This window comes from Oncorhynchus mykiss, chromosome 26 (genome assembly GCF_057628025.1).
Source record: "Oncorhynchus mykiss isolate SJ-2025 chromosome 26, ASM5762802v1, whole genome shotgun sequence".
Taxonomy (NCBI): Eukaryota; Metazoa; Chordata; class Actinopteri; order Salmoniformes; family Salmonidae; genus Oncorhynchus; species Oncorhynchus mykiss.
In genome coordinates, this window is record NC_143047.1 from 7,751,862 (window position 1) to 7,772,721 (window position 20,860).

The following is a 20,860-nucleotide window of genomic DNA, read 5'->3' on the forward strand; positions in this document are numbered from 1 at the left end:
ATGTTCCAAGCTGTTTAAAGGCACAGTCAACTTAGTGTGTGCAAACGTCTGACCCACTGGAATTGTGATACAGTGAATTATAAGTGAAATAATCTGTATGTAAACAATTGTTGGAAAAATTACTTGTCATGCACAAAGTAGATGTCCTAACCGACTTGCCAAAACTATACAGTTAAAGTTTACATACACTTAGGTTGGAGTCATTAGAACTCATTTTTCAACCACTTCGCAAATTTCTTGTTAACAAACTAGTTTTGGCAAGTCGGTTAGGACATTTACTTTGCATGACACAAGTAACTTTTCCAACAATTGTTTACAGACAGATTATTTTACTTATAATTTCACAATGTTGTTGATCTCCTTACCATAGCCACTAAACTCTAACGGTTTTAAAGACCCCATTGGCCTCATGGTGAAATCCCTGAGCGGTGTTCTTCCTCTCTGGAAACTGAGTTGGGAAGTATCTTTGTAGTTACAGGGTGTATTGATATACCATCCAAAGTAGAATGAATAATAACTTCAATGTCTGCTTTTGACATTTTTACCCATCTACCAATAGGTGCCCTTCTTTGCGAGGCATTAGAAAACCTCTGGTCTTTGTGGTTGAATCTGTTTGAAATCCACTGCTCGACTGAAGGATCTTACAATTACAATCTGTATGTGTGGGGTACAGAGACGAGGTAGTCCTTAAAAAAATGTTAAACTCCATGCAACTTATTATGTGACTTGTTAAGCAATTTTCTTATTTTGGCTTGCCATAAAATGGGTTGAATACTTACTTTCAATTAATCTTTAAGATTTTTTAAAAACATTCCACTTTGACATTATGGGGTATTGTGTGTTGGCCAGTGACACACAATCTAAATTGAATCCGTTTTAAATTCAGGCTGTAGCACACACTAAAATGTGGAAAAGGTCAAAGGGTGTGAATAACTTCTGAAGGCACTGCATGTGTTTGTTGAGGAGTTCACTATGAATGTGTTTTATTTTCCACTTTGGTGAACTTTCCGTGCCAATCACTCACTTATTTTCACTCGCCTCGCTGGTCCCTTCTGTTTAGAATTCTTCCGCATTTATGCAAAGAGTTATGGGATTTCAAAATATGAATGTCTTGACCTGGGTACTACAGAGACCTTGCCCATATGTAGGAAGTAACATTCAACAGATGTCTATGCATTGTATTAGGTATAAAACGTGAAGCTGTATTCGTATGTTCCCCAGACCGGCCCAATGTGCAGGACCATGAACTGGTGGAGCGACTGCAGCAGCCGTATGTGAACGCACTTCGTTCTTACATCATGATAAAGAGACCAAACGTGAGTGCCCTACTTTTATATATGATTTAACTTGCACAAGCCACCATGTGTAGGTTGAGGATGTTTCAGTTTTCACATACACACTTGAGTCCGCGTAGAGTTGAATTCAATTTTGAAATTCCAGTCGGTACAGAAAAAATTTATTGAAATTCAGGTCATGAGTGAGGAAAATTGAAAGTAAACAGGAAAATGTTAGGTAAAAAAAAAAAAAAATGTAATGGTCCCCAACCCTGAATGACAAGTGGGGTTAATATGAATCTCTCTTCCTTCTAGGATCATCTGATGTTTCCACGCATGCTCATGAAGCTGGTCAGCCTCCGCACCCTCAGCAGCGTCCACTCTGAGCAGGTCTTCGCCCTGCGCCTCCAGGACAAGAAGCTCCCGCCGCTGCTGTCTGAAATCTGGGACGTCCACGAGTGACTCCAGCCGACACCCTCGCGGAACTCTGCCGCGCTCCGCAAACCTGCGTACTGGGACGGACAGAAACATTGGGTTTGTCTTTCGAGTGTCTCGAAAAAAAGACTTGAGAATGATGCCTCCCAGGATACCCAAACACGACGGATCAAACCTACAGATCGGTTGCCAGATTGAATCAGTTGCCAGATTGGAGGAACTTTTTTCTTCTTTATCTTCTATGCAGTTTGGGGGGGTAGTGATGGCACTCCTGTCCTGCAGACTGGGACACTAATCTCATGGGGAGGTTGGGGCAAAGAAATAGAATTACCAATTTATATTCATTCTATTTCTATGGGTTGAGGATTGTGCACACCTGATTTCTCTCCCTCGCCCATTTCGTAATTGAAGGTGAGACGGGCTTGTGGTGAGATTGTGCTGCCATGGTCAGTGTGGCTCAGACTTGCTAGCCAGTGTTCACTATTACATCTACTGATATCTGTTGATGGTCTCGTGATCGGCCTATCTATAACGACAATTGCCATGAAGCTTTGAGAAGGTTTTGGCAATGCCCCCCTCCCCCTCTCCAGATCCACATAATGGATGATAACCCCAAAGTGAAAATAAACAGAAAAATACATGTTATAGCCCTGTGTTGCAATGGGATAGGATACAGGGGTATCCTAACTGCTGCCCAATGTTAAGCAATGTGTCTTATTGGTGTCCACTCTCCAGATGACTGGTAGGTCACCTGCTTGATTATTGTTGTGATTTAGCAGTTTAATAGTCAGCCATCTGATTTGTTCTCCTCTCGGTGAAGGAACAAGAAAGCAATTCTGATTGGTGTTGAATTGTTTAAGGTAAAGTGATTGGAAGTGTTGGTATAGAGATGCGTAGCCTACCACTTTCAAGTGCAGGACCCCCGCCAACCATTTTGTAAATGCACTCAAACATTGATTTACATGTACAAAGTATATATTAATATGACAAAATATATATATTTAGTATGCCCACTAGTGAAGACATCCATACAAAATGACTTGTACAATCACTCACTTAAGCACAAGCAAGCAGCCAATTGTTTTTATTTTTATGTAAAAGCATCACTGGATATGTGAGGGCCAAGCTGAAGCCTTATACACTGGAACAACTTCAATGCTACGTTAGGCCAGGGATAGGCTTCTTTGATGCAGCTGGGGGCACAAAAAAACGGAACTCCACATGCAGTGAGTATGCGTACGCACAATCTCCCCCGCCTACCTTGCGAGCAAAACATTTTAGCTACCCCCCCACCCCCCCGTGACAGAGAAGAGAACAAATGTTGAGTTTTACAGCTCATTTCCTGGAATTCTACACAATTTTGCCATAGGCTGGAGGAAAATGTTTGCGGTTTTTAATAACTGATGGTCAATGGGCCCCACACTGGTCGGTAATTTGACCATGCTTACTACAAGTTTATATAGCTGGCCGCTAGACTAACTTAACAATTTAGCTGACATGAGCTAATTGACTGCGGATGCACAACCAAATTTCAAAATTTCACATAGAATATACAAACTCTCAACAGTAAGTTGAGGCCCTGACTGAAATTAGTCCGAGGGGTCCACCAGTTGCACATCCCTGGTCTAGTTGTATGTACTCTCCTCCCTTCCCCCAAATCAGCATGGTTCCAGACATCTGAGTGGCAATTTCATCCAGATGTCGAAAATGTGCTTTGCCCATCCCACAATAGTTGGAATAGCAAAATAAGTTCAATTGCGCTCCTTGTGTGGGCACTGCAGTACTTTCTGCAACGGTAACAATTTTGGGTTACACTATACACCCCCCCCCCCCCCCCCCCCCCCTGATGCTGTTTCTATCACAGTCCTTTGTATGATGATGAATTTGCTAATGTGACATTTATGAAAACAAACGTTCAGAAAGAATTGGAGAAGGAAAGCTTTTCTTTTTGTTGATGTGATTTCTGATTGACAGACTTTTTTTTTTTTTGTCCATTACTGACCCCACTTTACAACTCAGATCAGTGTGAAATAGAGGAGAGTTGAGGACTCCAAGACAAAATGGGGGAGATTTATCATAACAGTTGCACAATATGTCAAAGTAGCACAGCGATAAGGGAGTAAGCTATATGGAGCTTTCAGTTAGGAGAAGAAAATCAATGCAATTATTTAACAAATATGTGTAATATTAGGGTTGGTGGTTTTCTATTTGTAGTTTGTCAACCATCAGGTTTTTATGGCTATTTGTTTTATTTAGTTGGGTTGAGATTGATTGTCTTTGATGGAGCTGACTCATAGCCTGAAGATGGTTCTTCTACACACTACTCAAAGGGTTTGCTCTTCCCTGAGCATGCGTGTGTGGAGACATCTATTTTGAATTGCTCTTGAGACTTAAATTGCAAAACCATATTATCCCAGTTTTCATGTTTTTCCTTTCAATATGTAACTCATACCAGCAAATGATTGTCTACATTGAAATTACATCATAAATCACATACAAGGTATGAAAGTCTAAATTATGTTTTCAGATGTTTAGAATACACAATGTTAATTATTGTTAATACTGTAGGTAACTCAAAGTTGACTGTAATAGCATTTACAACCTTCTGATGTGCAGAACTCATTTAATCCCTTCTCTACATCTTAAAGGGTGACGCTGTAAACCATATTGACATAGAAATGCAAACCTATTTGAATATTTTTTTTTTAACACTTGAAGACCATGCATATTCTGCTTTATATGTATAAATTAAAACCTGACAGATATTGTAGCCTATTGCCAGATTATATATTTGTGTACGAACTGAAACCAAAAACCACTAATTTTCCAGAATGTTTTTTTTTGTTTGTTTGTTTTTTTTGATTTATTACAATTTCAAAGTGATTTGAGTTATGCTTATTCAAAATAAATGCTTTATTGTAATTAGTTCTCTTAAATATCACGGCCAGTAAAATATGTTTTGTATTTATTTACCCACATTGGTTTGGGTGTTCTGTTGTCAAATAGAGCAGTCAACAGGTTATGGCTATTTATTCATTTTTATCAAAAGAGCTTGTAAAATACAGAATGAATTTGGGCAACTTGGAATCTCTACCTTGGTATTTTACTGCATTGACAAGTATTTACTTTTATTACACAGCGGGCTTCATGCAATTATAGTTTCTAGTCTTTTCAGGGTCTATTTTCTGGTCATTTAAATGATATGCTTAGTGACAATTCCCAAATATACTGAACAAAAATATTAATGCAACATGTAAAGAGCTGAAATAAACGATCCCAGCAATGTTCCATGCGCACAAAAGCTTATTTCTCTCAAATGTGCAAAAATGTGTTTACATCCCTGTTACGGCGCAATTCGTGTTTGCCAAGATAATCCATCCACGTGACAGGTGTGGCATATCAAGAAGCTGATTAAAAAGCATGATCATTACACTGGTGCACCTTGTGGTGGGGACAAAAGGCCACTCTAAAATGTGGAGTTTTGTCAACACAATGCCACAGATGTCTCAAGTTTTGAGTGTGCAATTGGCAAGCTATCTGCAGTAATGTTCATTTCGCTACCATAAGCTGCCTCCAATGTCATTTTAGAGAATTTGTCAGTACGTCCAATCGACCTAAACTGCAGACTACGTGTAACTAAGCCATCCCATGACCAACACATCCAGCTTCTTCACCTGTGGGATCGTCTGAGACTAGCCACCTGGACAGCTGATGAAACTGGAGTATTTCCCGCTGCATTAAAGCACCCTTTTCTGGAGAAAAACTCATTCTGATTGGCTAGGCCTGGCTCCCCAGTGGGTGGGCCTATGCCCTCTGACTCACCCATGGCTGTGCCCCTGCCCAGTCATATGAAATCCATAGATTAGGGCCTAATTAATATATTTAGTTGACTGATTTCCTGATGAACTGTAACTCAGTAAAATCTTTGTTCAGTTTACATTGTAACGATGACTAAAGGTACACTAAGCAAGTTTTAGTTGCTAATGAATACAGTGTTGGCGATGTTTTGTTGAACTATACAATCCTTGAATTTCTGGACAATTTAGGGACCCTTTATGTCCATTAACTCATTTCAGTTAATTGGATGTCAAGGGCCTGCATTCAGTATTGGACTAAGAACTGACAATAACAAATCGACCCAATGTGGCACAATGCAATCATTTGACAAATGCATGTAAAATGTGTTTTAAAAAAGTGTTCTGCTGTAGTGGCAGCAAAGTGACTTTCTAGCTCTCTGTCCAGTCCCCCAATAACCTATGTGAAGCTAGCATAGTAAGGATTACCTACAACAAAAAGTCCCTCATTGAAAGTGATGCAAATGGATACAAATAAACTTCTGAATTGCATTGGGGGCATACTTGTATTTCTCTGTACAGCCTTACCTATGGATTGGCGATCAAGGAAATGGGGTATCAGTCTACTCAGTGACACCTACAGAACTGAAGAGTTTACCCTCATATTGTGGGACTGAAACTACTGTGAAATGAGCCACATTAAGCTTACCAGTCCATCTCAATGTGTATTGGACATTCATATTGCACTGTACAGACTTACTTATGGATTCTGGATCAATGAAGTTGGGTATCAGTCCACGCAGTGGCATCCACAGAAAACAACTGTGGATGCAATATCGTAGCTCATATTGCGGGACTTTGACTGTGGGAAATCACTTCCCCTGTCATCCTATTGTGTGTATTGACATTCATATTGTACTGAAGTGATTTCCCACAGTCAATGTCCTGCAATAAGAGCTACACCGCTAATATACACTGCTCAAAAAAATAAAGGGAACACTAAAATAACACATCCTAGATCTGAATGAATGAAATATTCTTATTAAATACTTTTTTCTTTACATAGGTGAATGTGCTGACAACAAAATCACACAAAAATGATCAATGGAAGTCAAATGTATCAACCCGTGGAGGTCTGGATTTGGAGTCACACTCAAAATTAAAGTGGAAAACCACACTACAGGCTGATCCAACTTTGATGTAATGTTCTTAAAACAAGTAAAAATGAGGTTCAGTAGTGTGTGTGGCTTCCACGTGCCTGTATGACCTCCCTACAACGCCTGGGCATGCTCCTGATGAGGTGGTGGATGGTCTCCTGAGGGATCTCCTCCAAGACCTGGACTAAAGCATCCGCCAACTCCTGGACAGTCTGTTGGTGGATGGAGCAAGACATGATGTCCCAGATGTGCTCAATTGGATTCAGGTCTGGGGAACGGGCGGGCCAGTCCATAGCATCAATGCCTTCCTCTTGCAGGAACTGCTGACTCACTCCAGCCACATGAGGTCTAGCATTGTCTTGCATTAGGAGGAACCCAGGGCCAACCGCACCAGCATATGGTCTCACAAGGGGTCTGAGGATTTCATCTCGGTACCTAATGGCAGTCAGGCTACCTCTGGCGAGCACATGGCTGACCCACCGCCAAACCGGTCATGCTGGAGGATGTTGCAGGCAGCAGAACGTTCTCCACGGCGTCTCCAGACTCTGTCACGTCTGTCACATGTGCTCAGTGTGAACCTGCTTTCATCTGTGAAGAGCACAGGGCGCCAGTGGCGAATTTGCCAATCTTGGTGTTGTCTGGCAAATGCCAAACGTCCTGCACAGTGTTGGGCTGTATGCACAACCCCCACCTGTGGACGTCGGGCCCTCATACCACCCTCATGGAGTCTGTTTCTGACCGTTTGAGCAGACACATGCACATTTGTGGCCTGCTGGAGGTAATTTTGCAGGGCTCTGGCAGTGCTCCTCCTGCTCCTCCTTGCACAAAGGCGGAGGTAGCGGTCCTGCTGCTGGGTTGTTGCCCTCCTACGGCCTCCTCTACGTCTCCTGATGTACTGGCCTGTCTCATGGTAGCACCTCCATGCTCTGGACACTACGCTGACAGACACAGCAAACCTTCATGCCACATCTCGCATTGATGTGCCATCCTGGATGAGCTGCACTACCTGAGCCACTTGTGTGGGTTGTAGACTCCGTCTCATGCTACCACTAGAGTGAAAGCACCGCCAGCATTCAAAAGTGACCAAAACATCAGCCAGGAAGCATGGGAACTGAGAAGTGGTCTGTGGTCACCACCTGCAGAACCACTCCTTTATCGGGGGTGTCTTGCTAATTGCCTATAATTTCCACCTGTTGTCTATTCCATTTGCACAACTGCATGTGAAATTTGTCAATCAGTGTTGCTTCCTAAGTGGACAGTTTGATTTCAGTGTGTGATTGATTGACTTGGAGTTACATTGTGTTGTTTAAGTGTTCCCTTTATTTTTTTGAGAAGTGTATGTGGCCCTGGGTGTCACTGAGCAGACTGATACCCCATTTCATTGATCCACAATCCATAGGTAAGACTGTACAGTGCAATATGATTATGAATATAAATATACAGTAGGCTGACTAAGCCCACAGTCAAAGTCCTACAATAAGAGCTTCACAGTTGTTCTGTGGGTGTCACTGAGTGGACTGATACCCCATGTGATTGAACCACAAGCCATAGTTAAGGCTGTACAGATAAGTATGCCCCCAATGCAATTATGAAGTCTAATACATCCACTTTGCGATTTCAACTGATTGTTAAATGTATATAACATGCCCACCTTGTTTAACATTATATTGTCCACATATGACATGATATGATTCAACTGTGTCCATTTGCATCACTTTCAATGAGGGACTTTTATTTTGAAGACAAACCGCAAAATCCACGATTGTGGCTAGCTTCACAATAGGTCTCACAATTGTAGTCTGCCCCCACCCGCGGAACTCCTGTCCCTGCAGATGATATGGAGGAAATGTTATGGAAGACGGGTTTTATGCCAATAATCATACGTGTGCAAGCAAACTAGCAGTTCACAGGCTAAAATTAGGCGTGGATTTAAAAATACACATTGAAGAGCTGTTGAATCGCCATCTCTGGAAACTGGATCCAGGATACTTATTACATCTCGCTATTTGAAATACGTCTCAATTCATCTCACTGGCTTTCTTTCTACCACCAACAACATACCAGGCCGACGTCGACGACAGCTAGCGAGTATTGCTAGCCACCTAGCTAACACTGCTAGGTAAGATGTTCTTGCATTTTCAATTCGCATCTTGGTTGATCATTTCACAACCATCACAAATGTGACAACGTCAATGAGTACAGATCGACCAAATATTATGTTACTTGCCATGGTAAACAAACTCAAAGATAGGCAGTCCGCTACTTACGATAGCTGTTAGCTAATGCACTCGTGACGTACGTATAAGTGATGGAGTTGGGTTTGCTCTGTACCTGTCCTGAAGGACGCTGAATATAGATGGTGCTTAACACTGGAACAACAATTACATGCGGGTCGTTGTAGATATAATATCCACGTCCTTATTGTAATTAAACACGGGACTTGTCAACCATTTGGAGGTAACTTTTCCGTTTCACATAATTTAAGTCACCTTCACCACTGTCTTCCTTATTCCGTCCAGACAGCGTGAGGTAGTGTCATAGTTTAGCTCTATCGAGCCAGCAAATCAGGCTATGTGTAGCTTGCCGAGAAGGGCGCCATTACGACCCGCAATTTGGGGCGTTCCAGCATTAGCAGGAACCCCTCTGTATACTTCTATTGGTCCGTTTTTAAGCTGGTACACAGGCGGGAGTGGTGGGGGGGGGGGGGGGGGGCTTTAGTACAGTAGGTGGCGGTAATGCACCATAACATTGGATGCCAACCGCTGATAAACCCCACAGAAGAAGTGACGGGGCAACACTCCTTAGCTATAGTGACGGGAAACTAAGCTTCCTGAAGCATTGAGGCTTGTCACTCAATTCTGTCAAATAGGTCCATTACTCGAGTCTTTGACCAACACGCTTACTATTGGCACCTGCTGGTCAAAAGAATTTAGAGCAGCCAAATTATTATAGATGACGTCCCACATCCTGTAGCGTGTGTGCAACGTAGCCTTTTTGTCTTCTGCCAAACCGATCAGGTGGTTGTTCAACAAAACAAAGCTTCGGATGTCATTGATCACATGCTTCTGATAAATTGATACATACATCGGCACCCTGCTTTGAAGTACACTTGCCGATTTCGACGTGTGCCTCTGAGCTCCAGTATCAAACGTAGCATCACTAGGTAGATGGTGTCCATTGCCCCTCGCCTATCGGCAGGGATGAAAACTAGTCACCTTTTGGCGAAATTCGCCGTTTAGAATCCAAAATAGGGGACATACGTGTTCGTGTAGATACGACGAGTGATGTGCGTTTGTAGCAATATTGTCTGTATCCAAGGCTCAGCCAATCGTTCACATAACAGCAGAATGCAGCACGCGACTGAAGAGAGAAGAGACAACCAATTTGCTTGTTACAGCATCATCGCGTGCTCTGGAAAGACAGCAGAGAGTAGGACGGCAGTTTGCCATTTACAGCAGCACGTCCCCTGAATGATAACGAAGAGGTAGGTGTAAAGTCTGTCTATGGAGGGGTGAGAAGGTGATGAAGCGTACTTCATGAGCTGTAACTGAAAAACAACTGGCATTTGGAAGGTTTAAGGTGAGGGAGAAGGTGTGGTGGAACAAGTATTGTTAGCATTGTTAACTATCCTGCTAACGTAAACTTGCGTAAACTCGTACATCGCCTGTAATGTCAATACCATTGTAAAGCACAATTTCTCCCCATTCTAACAGAATCAATTACATGACCTAAACACTGCCCGTTTCTGCATAATTCAAGCAGGCAATGAGCCCCGTCGGGTCTTTTTAAAAATGGTGGGTGGGGAAGCAAAACTAATGCGTGATAGTGAGATGGAGAGATCACGTGTGGGAAAATAGCTTTTTTTCACCTGATCTGTACAACTTATCACCTTATTGCCTCTAAAATGTAAATAAAACACTGTAAAGAGTTTATATAATGTGTCATTACATACCTATTTGAAGGTTTGTGTCGAATTTGAATAGGGTTTTTAGGGCGGTGCTAAAGTGATCTTAGAAGTAAACAGCGGCTTTGAGAATGATGATCGCATGCAATGATGACGCAAAAAATGACTAGGTATCCCCCCTTACCCCCGTCACTGTCCATTTCTTGTTTTTAAAGGTTTAGAGAAGTGCTACACCTGGTGGAGCGAGATTGTAAGACAGAAATAGCTTTATGTGTGCTGTACGTTACGACATTACACGCCACGGTGTAACGGAGGGTCCGTTTTTTTCAACTTTTCTCCAATACTATAGAGCCATTACCATGTCGATCAATGCTTGAATAGAAACCTAGTTCACACCCCAGATTTTGACATCAACACAGTCGCTACAGTCCCATTAGTTTTCTTTGTAGCCTCGTTTAAATGCTGCGGTTGCGCACATTTGTGCGGAATGGGGTGAGTTTACGTTAGCTGGATCGAATTCTCCGTTAGCTAGCCAGAGAAATGTTGAGCAACATTAGCCAACTTCACTGATCAAATAATTGAGTTTATGGTGTGACAATTAGCTGGCTAATAAAGTCAGGCAGCTAACGTTAGCTAGCTAATGTTACAACATCAGATGAGCTAACATTAGTAACCTAACCAATTCGCTATAGTATTAACTGGTATAACGTTACGACTCCTTGCTGTTCCTCAAGTTATAACGCCGTAGTTGCTTACTGGACCCTGGCAATCTGTAAAATGTTGACTAGCAAACTCGCTAACTAACTACTATCTGTGAACTAATGTTTTCCCTCTACAATAATATTGTGGTTCATTTTCAGGATGAGAGAATTAGGTGAAAATGAGGCGTTGCTTGTTTATTTTTCTTTTGACTCCCCATCCCGGGTCCGGGAGCGTAATCATCGCCTGACACTAATTAGCATAACGCAACGGACATAAATCTTCCTAGAAAATCTTCCTATTCATGAAAATCACAAGTGAAATATATTGGAACACAGCTTAGCCTTTTGTTAATCACCCTGTCATCTCAGATTTTCAAAATATGCTTTACAGCCAAAGCTAGACAAGCATTTGTGTAAGTTTATCATAGACTAGCATAGCATTATGCCTTGCTAGCAGCAGGCAACCTTGTCACGAAAATCAGAAAAGCAATCAAATTAAATAGTTTACCTTTGATGAACTTCGGATGTTTTCACTCACGAGACTCCCAGGTAGATAGCCAAAGTTCATTTTTCCCCAAAATATTATTTTTGTAGGCTAAATAGCTCCGTTTGTTCTTCACGTTTGGCTGAGAAATCGCCCGGAAATTGCAGTCACGAAAACGCCTAAAAATATTCCAAATTAGCTCCATAAAAATCGACAGAAACATGGCAAACGTTGTTTATAATCAATCCTCAAGGTGTTTTTCTAATATCTATTCGATAATATATCTGTCGGGACAATTAGTTTTTCAGTAGGACCGATTGGAGTAATGGCTACCTCTGTATTTTACGCGAGAGTCACCCTGGGAGCCATCAGGTGACCACTTACGCAATGTAGCCGCCTACGGCTATTCTTCAACATAAATGCGTAAAACTACGTCACAATGCTGTAGACACCTTGGGGAATACGTAGAAAGCGTAAGCTGGTTGATAGCACATTCACAGCTCAATAGGGACTCATTGGATCGCAGCGCTTTCAAAGTATGGGGCACTTCCGGATTGGATTTTTCTCAGGCTTTCGCCTGCAACATCAGTTCTGTTATACTCACAGACAATATCGTTACAATTTTGGAAACGTTAAGAGTGTTTTCTATCCAAAGCTGTCAATTATATGCATATTCTAGCATCTTGTCCTGACAAAATATCCCGTTTTAAAATGGGAACGTTTTTTTCCCTAAAATGAAAATACTGCCCCTGGAGTCGCAACAGGTTTTAACAAGTGGATTCAGGGATCAAGTGTAGCTGGAGCTGGGCCTGGTTGGAGTGAGGGGGGAGTATTCCATTATTTTACTGTGTGAACGTTATTTTTTGCACACATGTAGCCTTGTGCACTTAATCGGTGTCTACTATAGTTGCCACTATAATAGAGCAAAATAGAATGCCTGTTTGTTTCATTCTATTTCAACTTTAAGATGTTTTTTTTCTCCAAGTGCAATATTTAGATGTGTGTGTGTGGTCACAAGCATTCTATTATAAAGGCTGTCATGGCTAACTGCAATATTAGTGTAATGTTTTTTCTCAAGACTTTAGTGTCATGTGCAGTGAAGTCTAGGCAACAAATAACATTGGATTGCTTCCTTTAAATTTTTCAGCTGTGAGTTAGGTTCACATTAACCACTTTTTATTTTGCACACACGGACAGAGCATGTAGAGCATACAGTGCCTTGCGAAAGTATTCGGCCCCCTTGAACTTAGCGACCTTTTGCCACATTTCAGGCTTCAAACATAAAGATATAAAACTGTATTTTTTTGTGAAGAATCAACAACAAGTGGGACACAATCATGAAGTGGAACGACATTTATTGGATATTTCAAACTTTTTTAACAAATCAAAAACTGAAAAATTGGGCGTGCAAAATTATTCAGCCCCTTTACTTTCAGTGCAGAAAACTCTCTCCAGAAGTTCAGTGAGGATCTCTGAATGATCCAATGTTGACCTAAATGACTAATGATGATAAATACAATCCACCTGTGTGTAATCAAGTCTCCGTATAAATGCACCTGCACTGTGATAGTCTCAGAGGTCCGTTAAAAGCGCAGAGAGCATCATGAAGAACAAGGAACACACCAGGCAGGTCCGAGATACTGTTGTGAAGAAGTTTAAAGCCGGATTTGGATACAAAAAGATTTCCCAAGCTTTAAACATCCCAAGGAGCACTGTGCAAGCGATAATATTGAAATGGAAGGAGTATCAGACCACTGCAAATCTACCAAGACCTGGCCGTCCCTCTAAACGTTCAGCTCATACAAGGAGAAGACTGATCAGAGATGCAGCCAAGAGGCCCATGATCACTCTGGATGAACTGCAGAGATCTACAGCTGAGGTGGGAGACTCTGTCCATAGGACAACAATCAGTCGTATATTGCACAAATCTGGCCTTTATGGAAGAGTGGCAAGAAGAAAGCCATTTCTTAAAGATATACATAAAAAGTGTTGTCTAAAGTTTGCCACAAGCCACCTGGGAGACACACCAAACATGTGGAAGAAGGTGCTCTGGTCAGATGAAACCAAAATTGAACTTTTTGGCAACAATGCAAAACGTTATGTTTGGCGTAAAAGCAACACAGCTCATCACACTGAACACACCATCCCCACTGTCAAACATGGTGGTGGCAGCATCATGGTTTGGGCCTGCTTTTCTTCAGCAGGGACAGGGAAGATGGTTCAATTTGATGGGAAGATGGATGGAGCCAAATACAGGACCATTCTGGAAGAAAACCTGATGGAGTCTGCAAAAGACCTGAGACTGGGACGGAGATTTGTCTTCCAACAAGACAATGATCCAAAACATAAAGCAAAATATACAATGGAATGGTTCAAAAATAAACATATCCAGGTGTTAGAATGGCCAAGTCAAAGTCCAGACCTGAATCCAATCGAGAATCTGTGGAAAGAACTGAAAACTGCTGTTCACAAATGCTCTCCATCCAACCTCACTGAGCTCGAGCTGTTTTGCAAGAAGGAATGGGAAAAAATGTCAGTCTCTCGATGTGCAAAACTGATAGAGACATACCCCAAGCGACTTACAGCTGTAATCGCAGCAAAAGGTGGCGCTACAAAGTATTAACTTAAGGGGGCTGAATAATTTTGCACGCCCAATTTTTCAGTTTGATTTGTTAAAAAAGTTTGAAATATCCAATAAATGTCGTTCCACTTCATGATTGTGTCCCACTTGTTGTTGATTCTTCACAAAAAAATACAGTTTTATATCTTTATGTTTGAAGCCTGAAATGTGGCAAAAGGTCGCAAAGTTCAAGGGGGCCGAATACTTTCGCAAGGCACTGTATGCTTTGTTGTTTATTTAGCTAGGGATTTTTTTTGCATGTTTCAGTGAAGAAGAAAAAAAGTGTCACCTTTTTGGGCCCTCACCAGTTTGCATCCCTGATTGGGCACAGCTTTCCGGGCAGTTTTGTTAACGATGGCGAGGGCAGGTGTTCGGCAGGCAGGAGCGAAGGACACTGTGTGAGCCCTCTAGCTAGCTAGGACTCCTGTACACAGCAGGTGGGAAAGGTCGCTAGCTAGCACACCGGTAGACTGTACTTCACTCCCGCCTGTCTGGCACTGTTTTCCCGCAGTTCTGTTATCAAAGACAAGGGCAGGTGTTCAGTGAAGGACACTGAGTGCTAACAATAGCTAGGACACCAGTAGAAGGTGTATTTGGCCCCCGTCAGTCGGGCACTGCTCTCCCGCAGTTCTGTCAATGACGGCGAAGGCAGGCTGGAGCGAAGGACACAGTCTTGAACTGTCTAGCTGCAGTTGCACGTCAGGCAAATTATGATGACATTGCAAGAATGAGAAAGAAGCTCAAGCCTATAGCTTAAATATGTTCATGAGTACTACTCAAGCAGTTTTGCTTGTACTAGTCGGTGTCTTCTTCATTTGATAAAGGCATAATATTCAATATATATGTTTTTTTAATTTAACCTTTTTTAAACTATATTAGGCCTATGTCTGAATGCTGGCACACTAGCCACAACATCAAGATCTGTCCCTTTAGGGACCAAGAGAGAGAGACACATTTGTTTATTTACTTTGAGACCATGGCCAGCTAGCTGGTGTGATGGAGTCATTTTCATGTTTTGAAACACCACCAAGGGTACCAATTTCCAGTGAATGGTGAAAATGCAGTACTTCAGAATATTCCCAACTGTACAGCACTTTTGTGTACCTATGTTTTAATGTTTCTAGGTGTCTTTCCGCAGTTTTAGTTTGTTCTCAGCAAAACTATCAAGACGTTGTCTTGTCCAATAAAGGGACAATCTGGCTATTTAAAAAAATGTGAGGCCACTGCAATAGGTTACATCCTTTCCATCTTGGTTGCAGTTCAGTGTTACTGGTAATAGTTGGTTTGCATGTTGTGTGAATCATACCTCCCCCCAATGCTTACATAACCAGTCAGTGCCTCCTGCAGAGTAGACCGCTCTGACCAGATTCAGCTGTTGCCTTAACCTGTGCCATTATTTAGCCTGTGAAGATGATTCGATATGTGGGGGTCTGCTTTCTCCCACATGGCTCAGTCATTACGCTAGCCTGCTCTCCGAGAAAGGAAGGCTTTGATTGCTTGACCCAGGTCTCACCTCTTGTCAGATGAGGCAGCTGAGAGGTTTACAGTGTATCTTGTGTTTTGCCAGTGTTGCTGTTGCATTGGTAAACTTTGACCTGGAGCTCTAGCTCTGATACCCCTACCCTACAATGTGTATTTTCAATAACTCTATTTCAATATGTCACAATGTTAAAATTGTGCAGCTATTGAAACCTGGCATGCAACGCATAGTGTACACAGTGCATAGTGAAGAAGGGTTGTTGGTTTTGGTGGGGAAATTGTGTATGTTGTCAGCTCTGTATGTTGATGCTGGGGGCCTTCACGTCCAGGACAGATATAAAAACTCTGGTGTTGTCATTAATGTGGCATACTGAAGGTGGCAGTTACAAATGTTTTGCTATATATTGGACAGAAATGGCCGGCCCAGCTAGGCCCTAACTGTAAACATAAAACAATACATTTTCCAATCAAAAGGACATTTCAAAAGGACATCAGTTTAGCTATGTGGCATTTCCAAACAGAATTTGCTAGTGATGGGGGGGGGGGATTCATAGTTACATATCACAATATTATTTTGGACTAATTTATATTGATACTTTGACTCCAAGTATCGATTTATTTTTATATACACTGAACAAAAATCTAAATGCAACATGTAAAGTGTTGGTTGTATGAGCTGAAATCCCCGAAATGTACCATATAAAAACCATAAAAAGCTTATTTCTTTCAAATTTTATGCACAAATTTGTTGACATTCCTGTTAGTGAGCATTTCTCATTTGCCAAGATAATACATCCACCTGACCGGTGTGGCATATCAAGAAGCTGATTAAACAATAGGATCGTTACACAGGTGCACCTCATGCTGGGGACAATAAAAGGCCACTCTAAAATGTGTGGTTTTGTCACACAACACAATGCCACAGATGCCTTAAGTTTTGAGGGAGCGTGCAATTGGCATGCTGACTGCAGCAATGTCTACCAGAGCTGTTGCCAAATAATTTAATGTTAATTTCTCTACCAATTAACTACTCAACATTATTTTAGATAATTTGGCAGTATGTCCAACCGGCCTCTCAACCGCAGACCACATGTAACTACGCCAGCCCAGGACCTTCACATACGGCTTCTTCACCTGCGGGGTCGTCTGAGTGGGGAGTGCTGAGGATTATTTATGTCTGTAATGAAGCCCTTTTGTGAGAGAACTAATTCTGATTGGCTGGGCCTGTCTCACAGGTTGGTGGGGCTATGCCCATCCATGGCTGTGACCCTGCCCAGTCATATAAAATCCATAGATTAGTGCCTAATGAATTTATTTCAATTGACTGATTTACTTATAGGAACTGTAACTATAGGAATTTTATTCTCTCTCTGTGTGTGTGCATATATGTACACTGCTCAAAAAAATAAAAGGAACACTAAAATAACACATCCTAGATCTGAATGAATGAAATATTCTTATTAAATACTTTTTTCTTTACATAGTTGAATGTGCTGACAACAAAATCACACAAAAATGATCAATGGAAGTCAAATTTATCAACCCATGGAGGTCTGGATTTGGAGTCACATTTAAAATTAAAGTGGAAAACCACACTACAGGCTGATCCAACTTTGATGTAATGTCCTTAAAACAAGTCAAAATGAGGCTCAGTAGTGTGTGTGGCCTCCACGTGCCTGTATGACCTCCCTACAACGCCTGGGCATGCTCCTGATGAGGTGATGAACTCCTGGACAGTCTGTGGTGCAACGTGGCGTTGGTGGATGGAGCGAGACATGATGTCCCAGATGTGCTCAATTGGATTCAGGTCTGGGGAACGGGCGGGCCAGTCCATAGCAGCAATGCCTTCCTCTTGCAGGAACTGCTGACACACTCCAGCCACATGAGGTCTAGCATTGTCTTGCATTAGGAGGAACCCAGGGCCTAATGATAGTCAGGCTACCTCTGGCGAGCACATGGAGGGCTGTGCGGCCCCCCAAAGAAATGCCACCCCACACCATGACTGACCCACCGCCAAACCGGTCATGCTGGAGGATGTTGCAGGCAGCAGAATGTTCTCCACGGCTTCTCCAGACTGTCACGTCTGTCACATGTGCTCGGTGTGAACCTGCTTTCATCTGTGAAGAGCACAGGGCGCCAGTGGCGAATTTGCCAATCTTGGTGTTCTCTGGCAAATGCCAAACGTCCTACACTGTGTTGGGCTGTAAGCACAACCCCCACCTGTGGACGTCGGGCCCTCATACCACCCTCATGGAGTCTGTTTTTGACCGTTTGAGCAGACACATGCACATATGTGGCCTGATGGAGGTCATTTTGCAGGGCTCTGTCAGTGCTCCTCCTGCTCCTCCTTGCACAAAGGCGGAGGTAGCGGTCCTGCTGCTGGGTTGTTGCCCTCCTACGGCCTCCTCCACGTCTCCTGATGTACTGACCTGTCTCCTGGTAGCGCCTCCATGCTCTGGACACTATGCTGACAGACACAGCAAACCTTCTTGCCACATCTCGCATTGATGTGCCATCCTGGATGAGCTGCACTACCTGAGCCACTTGTGTGGGTTGTAGACTCCGTCTCATGCTACCACTAGAGTGAAAGCACCGCCAGCATTCAAAAGTGACCAAAACATCAGCCAGGAAGCATAGGAACTGAGAAGTGGTCTGTGGTCACCACCTGCAGAACCACTCCTTTATCGGGGGTGTCTTGCTAATTGCCTATAATTTCCACCTGTTGTCTATTCCATTTGCACAACAGCATGTGAAATTTATTGTCAATCAGTGTTGCTTCCTAAGTGGACAGTTTGATTTTACAGAAGTGTGATTGACTTGGCTTGAGAGTGTTCCCTTTATTTTTTTTGAGCAGTGTATATATTTTTTTTGCTAGGGAGTGTTAGTTAGCCCTAGTCAGTTGTACCTGCTCCAGAACTATTTTTCATCTTATAGCTTGTTATTCATCTTCTTTTTAAATGATTAGCCAACATGTTTTCAGCACTTTTGTTTCCGTGACTGATAAAAACTCATTTTGTCATGCTCTCTCTCTCTGCAGCAGACATGCACTACATGACCGAAAGTATGTGGCCACTTGCCCGTCAAACATCTCATTCCAAAGGCATGAGCATTGATATGGAGTTGGTCCCCTCTTTGCTGCTATAACAGCCTCCACTCTTCTGGGAAGGCTTTCCAGTAAATGTTGGAACATTGCTGTCGGGACTTGCTTCCATTCAGCTATGAGCAGTAGTGAGGTCGGGCACTGATGTTGGACGATTAGGCCTGGCGGCGCAGCCGTTGTTTCAATTCCTCCATAGAGGTGTTCAATGTGGTTGACGTCAGGGCTCTGTGCAGGCCAGTCAAGTTCTTCCACAACGATCTCGACAAACCAATTCTGTATGGACCTCACTTTGTGCATTGTCATGCTGAAACAGGAAAGGGCTTCCCCAAACTCTTGCCACAAAGTTGGAAGCACAGAATTGTCTAGAATGTCATTGAATGCTATAGCATTAAGATTTCCCTTCACTGGAACTAAGGGACCTTGGCATAAACCATGAAAAACATCCCCAGACTATTATTCTTCCTTCACCCAACTTTACAGATGGTACGATGCGTTCCCCTGTCATCTGCCAAACCCACTTGAAGATACTAACAAAGTTCTTGAAGTTCTCCATATTGACTGACCTTCATGTCTTAAAGTAATGATGGATTGTTGTTTCTCTTTGCTTATTTGAGCTGTTCTTGCCAAAATATGGACTTTGTCTTTTACCAAATAGGGCTATCTTTTGTATACCCCCTACCTTGTCACAACACAATTGATTGGCTCAAATGCATTAAGAAGGAAAGAAATTCCACAAATTAACTTTTAACAAGGCACACCTTGAAATACATTCCATGTGACTACCTCCATGAAGCTGGTTGAGAGAATGCCAAGAGTGTGCAAAGCTGTCATCAAGGCTATTTGAAGAATCTCAAGTGTAAAAATATATTTTGATTTGTTTAACACTTTTCTGGTTACTTCATGATTCCAAATGTGTAATTTCATAGTTTTGATGTCTTCACTTTTATTCTACAATGTAGAAAATAAAGAAAAACCCTTGAATGAGTGTTCTAAAACTTTGACCGGTAGTGTATTTGGAACGTCAAATAGCAATATATTTGCAGTATGAAATCGCAATACATATAGAATTGTGAGAATCGCAATATATCTGTTTTCGGCAGCTATGTATTGTGATAATATTGTATCGTGAGGTCCCTGGCGATTCCCAGCCCTAGTTTTTGCCCATAGATTCATTAGAGTTGAATCTAGTGATGCACCAATATGACATTTCTGGCCAATACCGAAATACGATATTTTCCTTGCCAAAAAAAAGATACCTATACTTAAAATTTTAGCTGCCTTTTAAGCATTCTAGTACAGTTAAATAGTTAACAAACACACATGGACGCAGAGGTCTAAATCACTGCATCTCAGTGCAAGAGTCGTCACTACAGTCCCTGGCTCGAATCCAGGCTGTATCACATCCGGACGTGATTGGGAGTCCCATAGGGCGGCGCACAATTGGCCCAGCGTCGTCCGGGTTAGGCCATCATTTGTTCTTAACTGACTTGCCGTTAAATAAAGGTTAAATAAAGGTTACACACACACCACTCTGACCAAAAAGTTATTTTGTTTGCATTGACGTATGTCCCCATTACAAGTAAAACTTATTTCTTTCACTTGCTGTGCTGTTTCGTTGTTCATTTGTTCAGTCGGTTCATTCTCAACCAGGATTGCTATGGAACGCCGTTTGGGTCTTTGAGTGTCAAAAAATATACTATTTAACACTATTTGACGTGTCAAATATTTGGCTTTAATGGATTTTGCCTTTGAGTTGTCTCGCTGAATAACATTATTTGACAAATCGGGACCTGAATATGACTGCACTTCACATAATAATTTAACACGCTCATAAATGTTTGATGTAATTATTACACATTGATTACACTATCACTCGTATTTCATATGTCACAACGATTCATCGATACGTATG

At 42.1% G+C, this 20,860-nt stretch overlaps 2 protein-coding genes across 54 annotated transcripts in view; both read left to right on the forward strand.

Annotated features, from left to right (window-relative positions):
- Positions 1–4,997, forward strand: part of LOC110506299 (oxysterols receptor LXR-alpha) — a 36,563-nt gene extending 31,566 nt beyond the window's left edge. For all 4 annotated transcript variants that reach the window (XM_021585766.3, XM_021585769.3, XM_090221792.1 and 1 more), the window contains 2 exons: positions 1,222–1,316; positions 1,590–4,997. In XM_021585766.3, coding sequence (XP_021441441.1) covers positions 1,222–1,316; positions 1,590–1,736 — 242 coding nt within the window. In that variant the 3' untranslated portion in view covers positions 1,737–4,997. The remainder of the gene's footprint in view (positions 1–1,221; positions 1,317–1,589) is intronic.
- A 3,417-nt stretch (positions 4,998–8,414) lies between these two features.
- Positions 8,415–20,860, forward strand: part of LOC110506300 (MAP kinase-activating death domain protein) — an 82,723-nt gene continuing 70,277 nt past the window's right edge. For 41 of the 50 annotated variants that reach the window (XM_090221800.1, XM_090221825.1, XM_090221827.1 and 38 more), the window contains exon 1: positions 8,415–8,779. The gene's annotated coding sequence lies outside the window, so the exon portion shown is untranslated. The remainder of the gene's footprint in view (positions 8,780–20,860) is intronic. The other 9 variants (XM_090221795.1, XM_090221804.1, XM_090221797.1 and 6 more) reach the window with 1 other exon arrangement.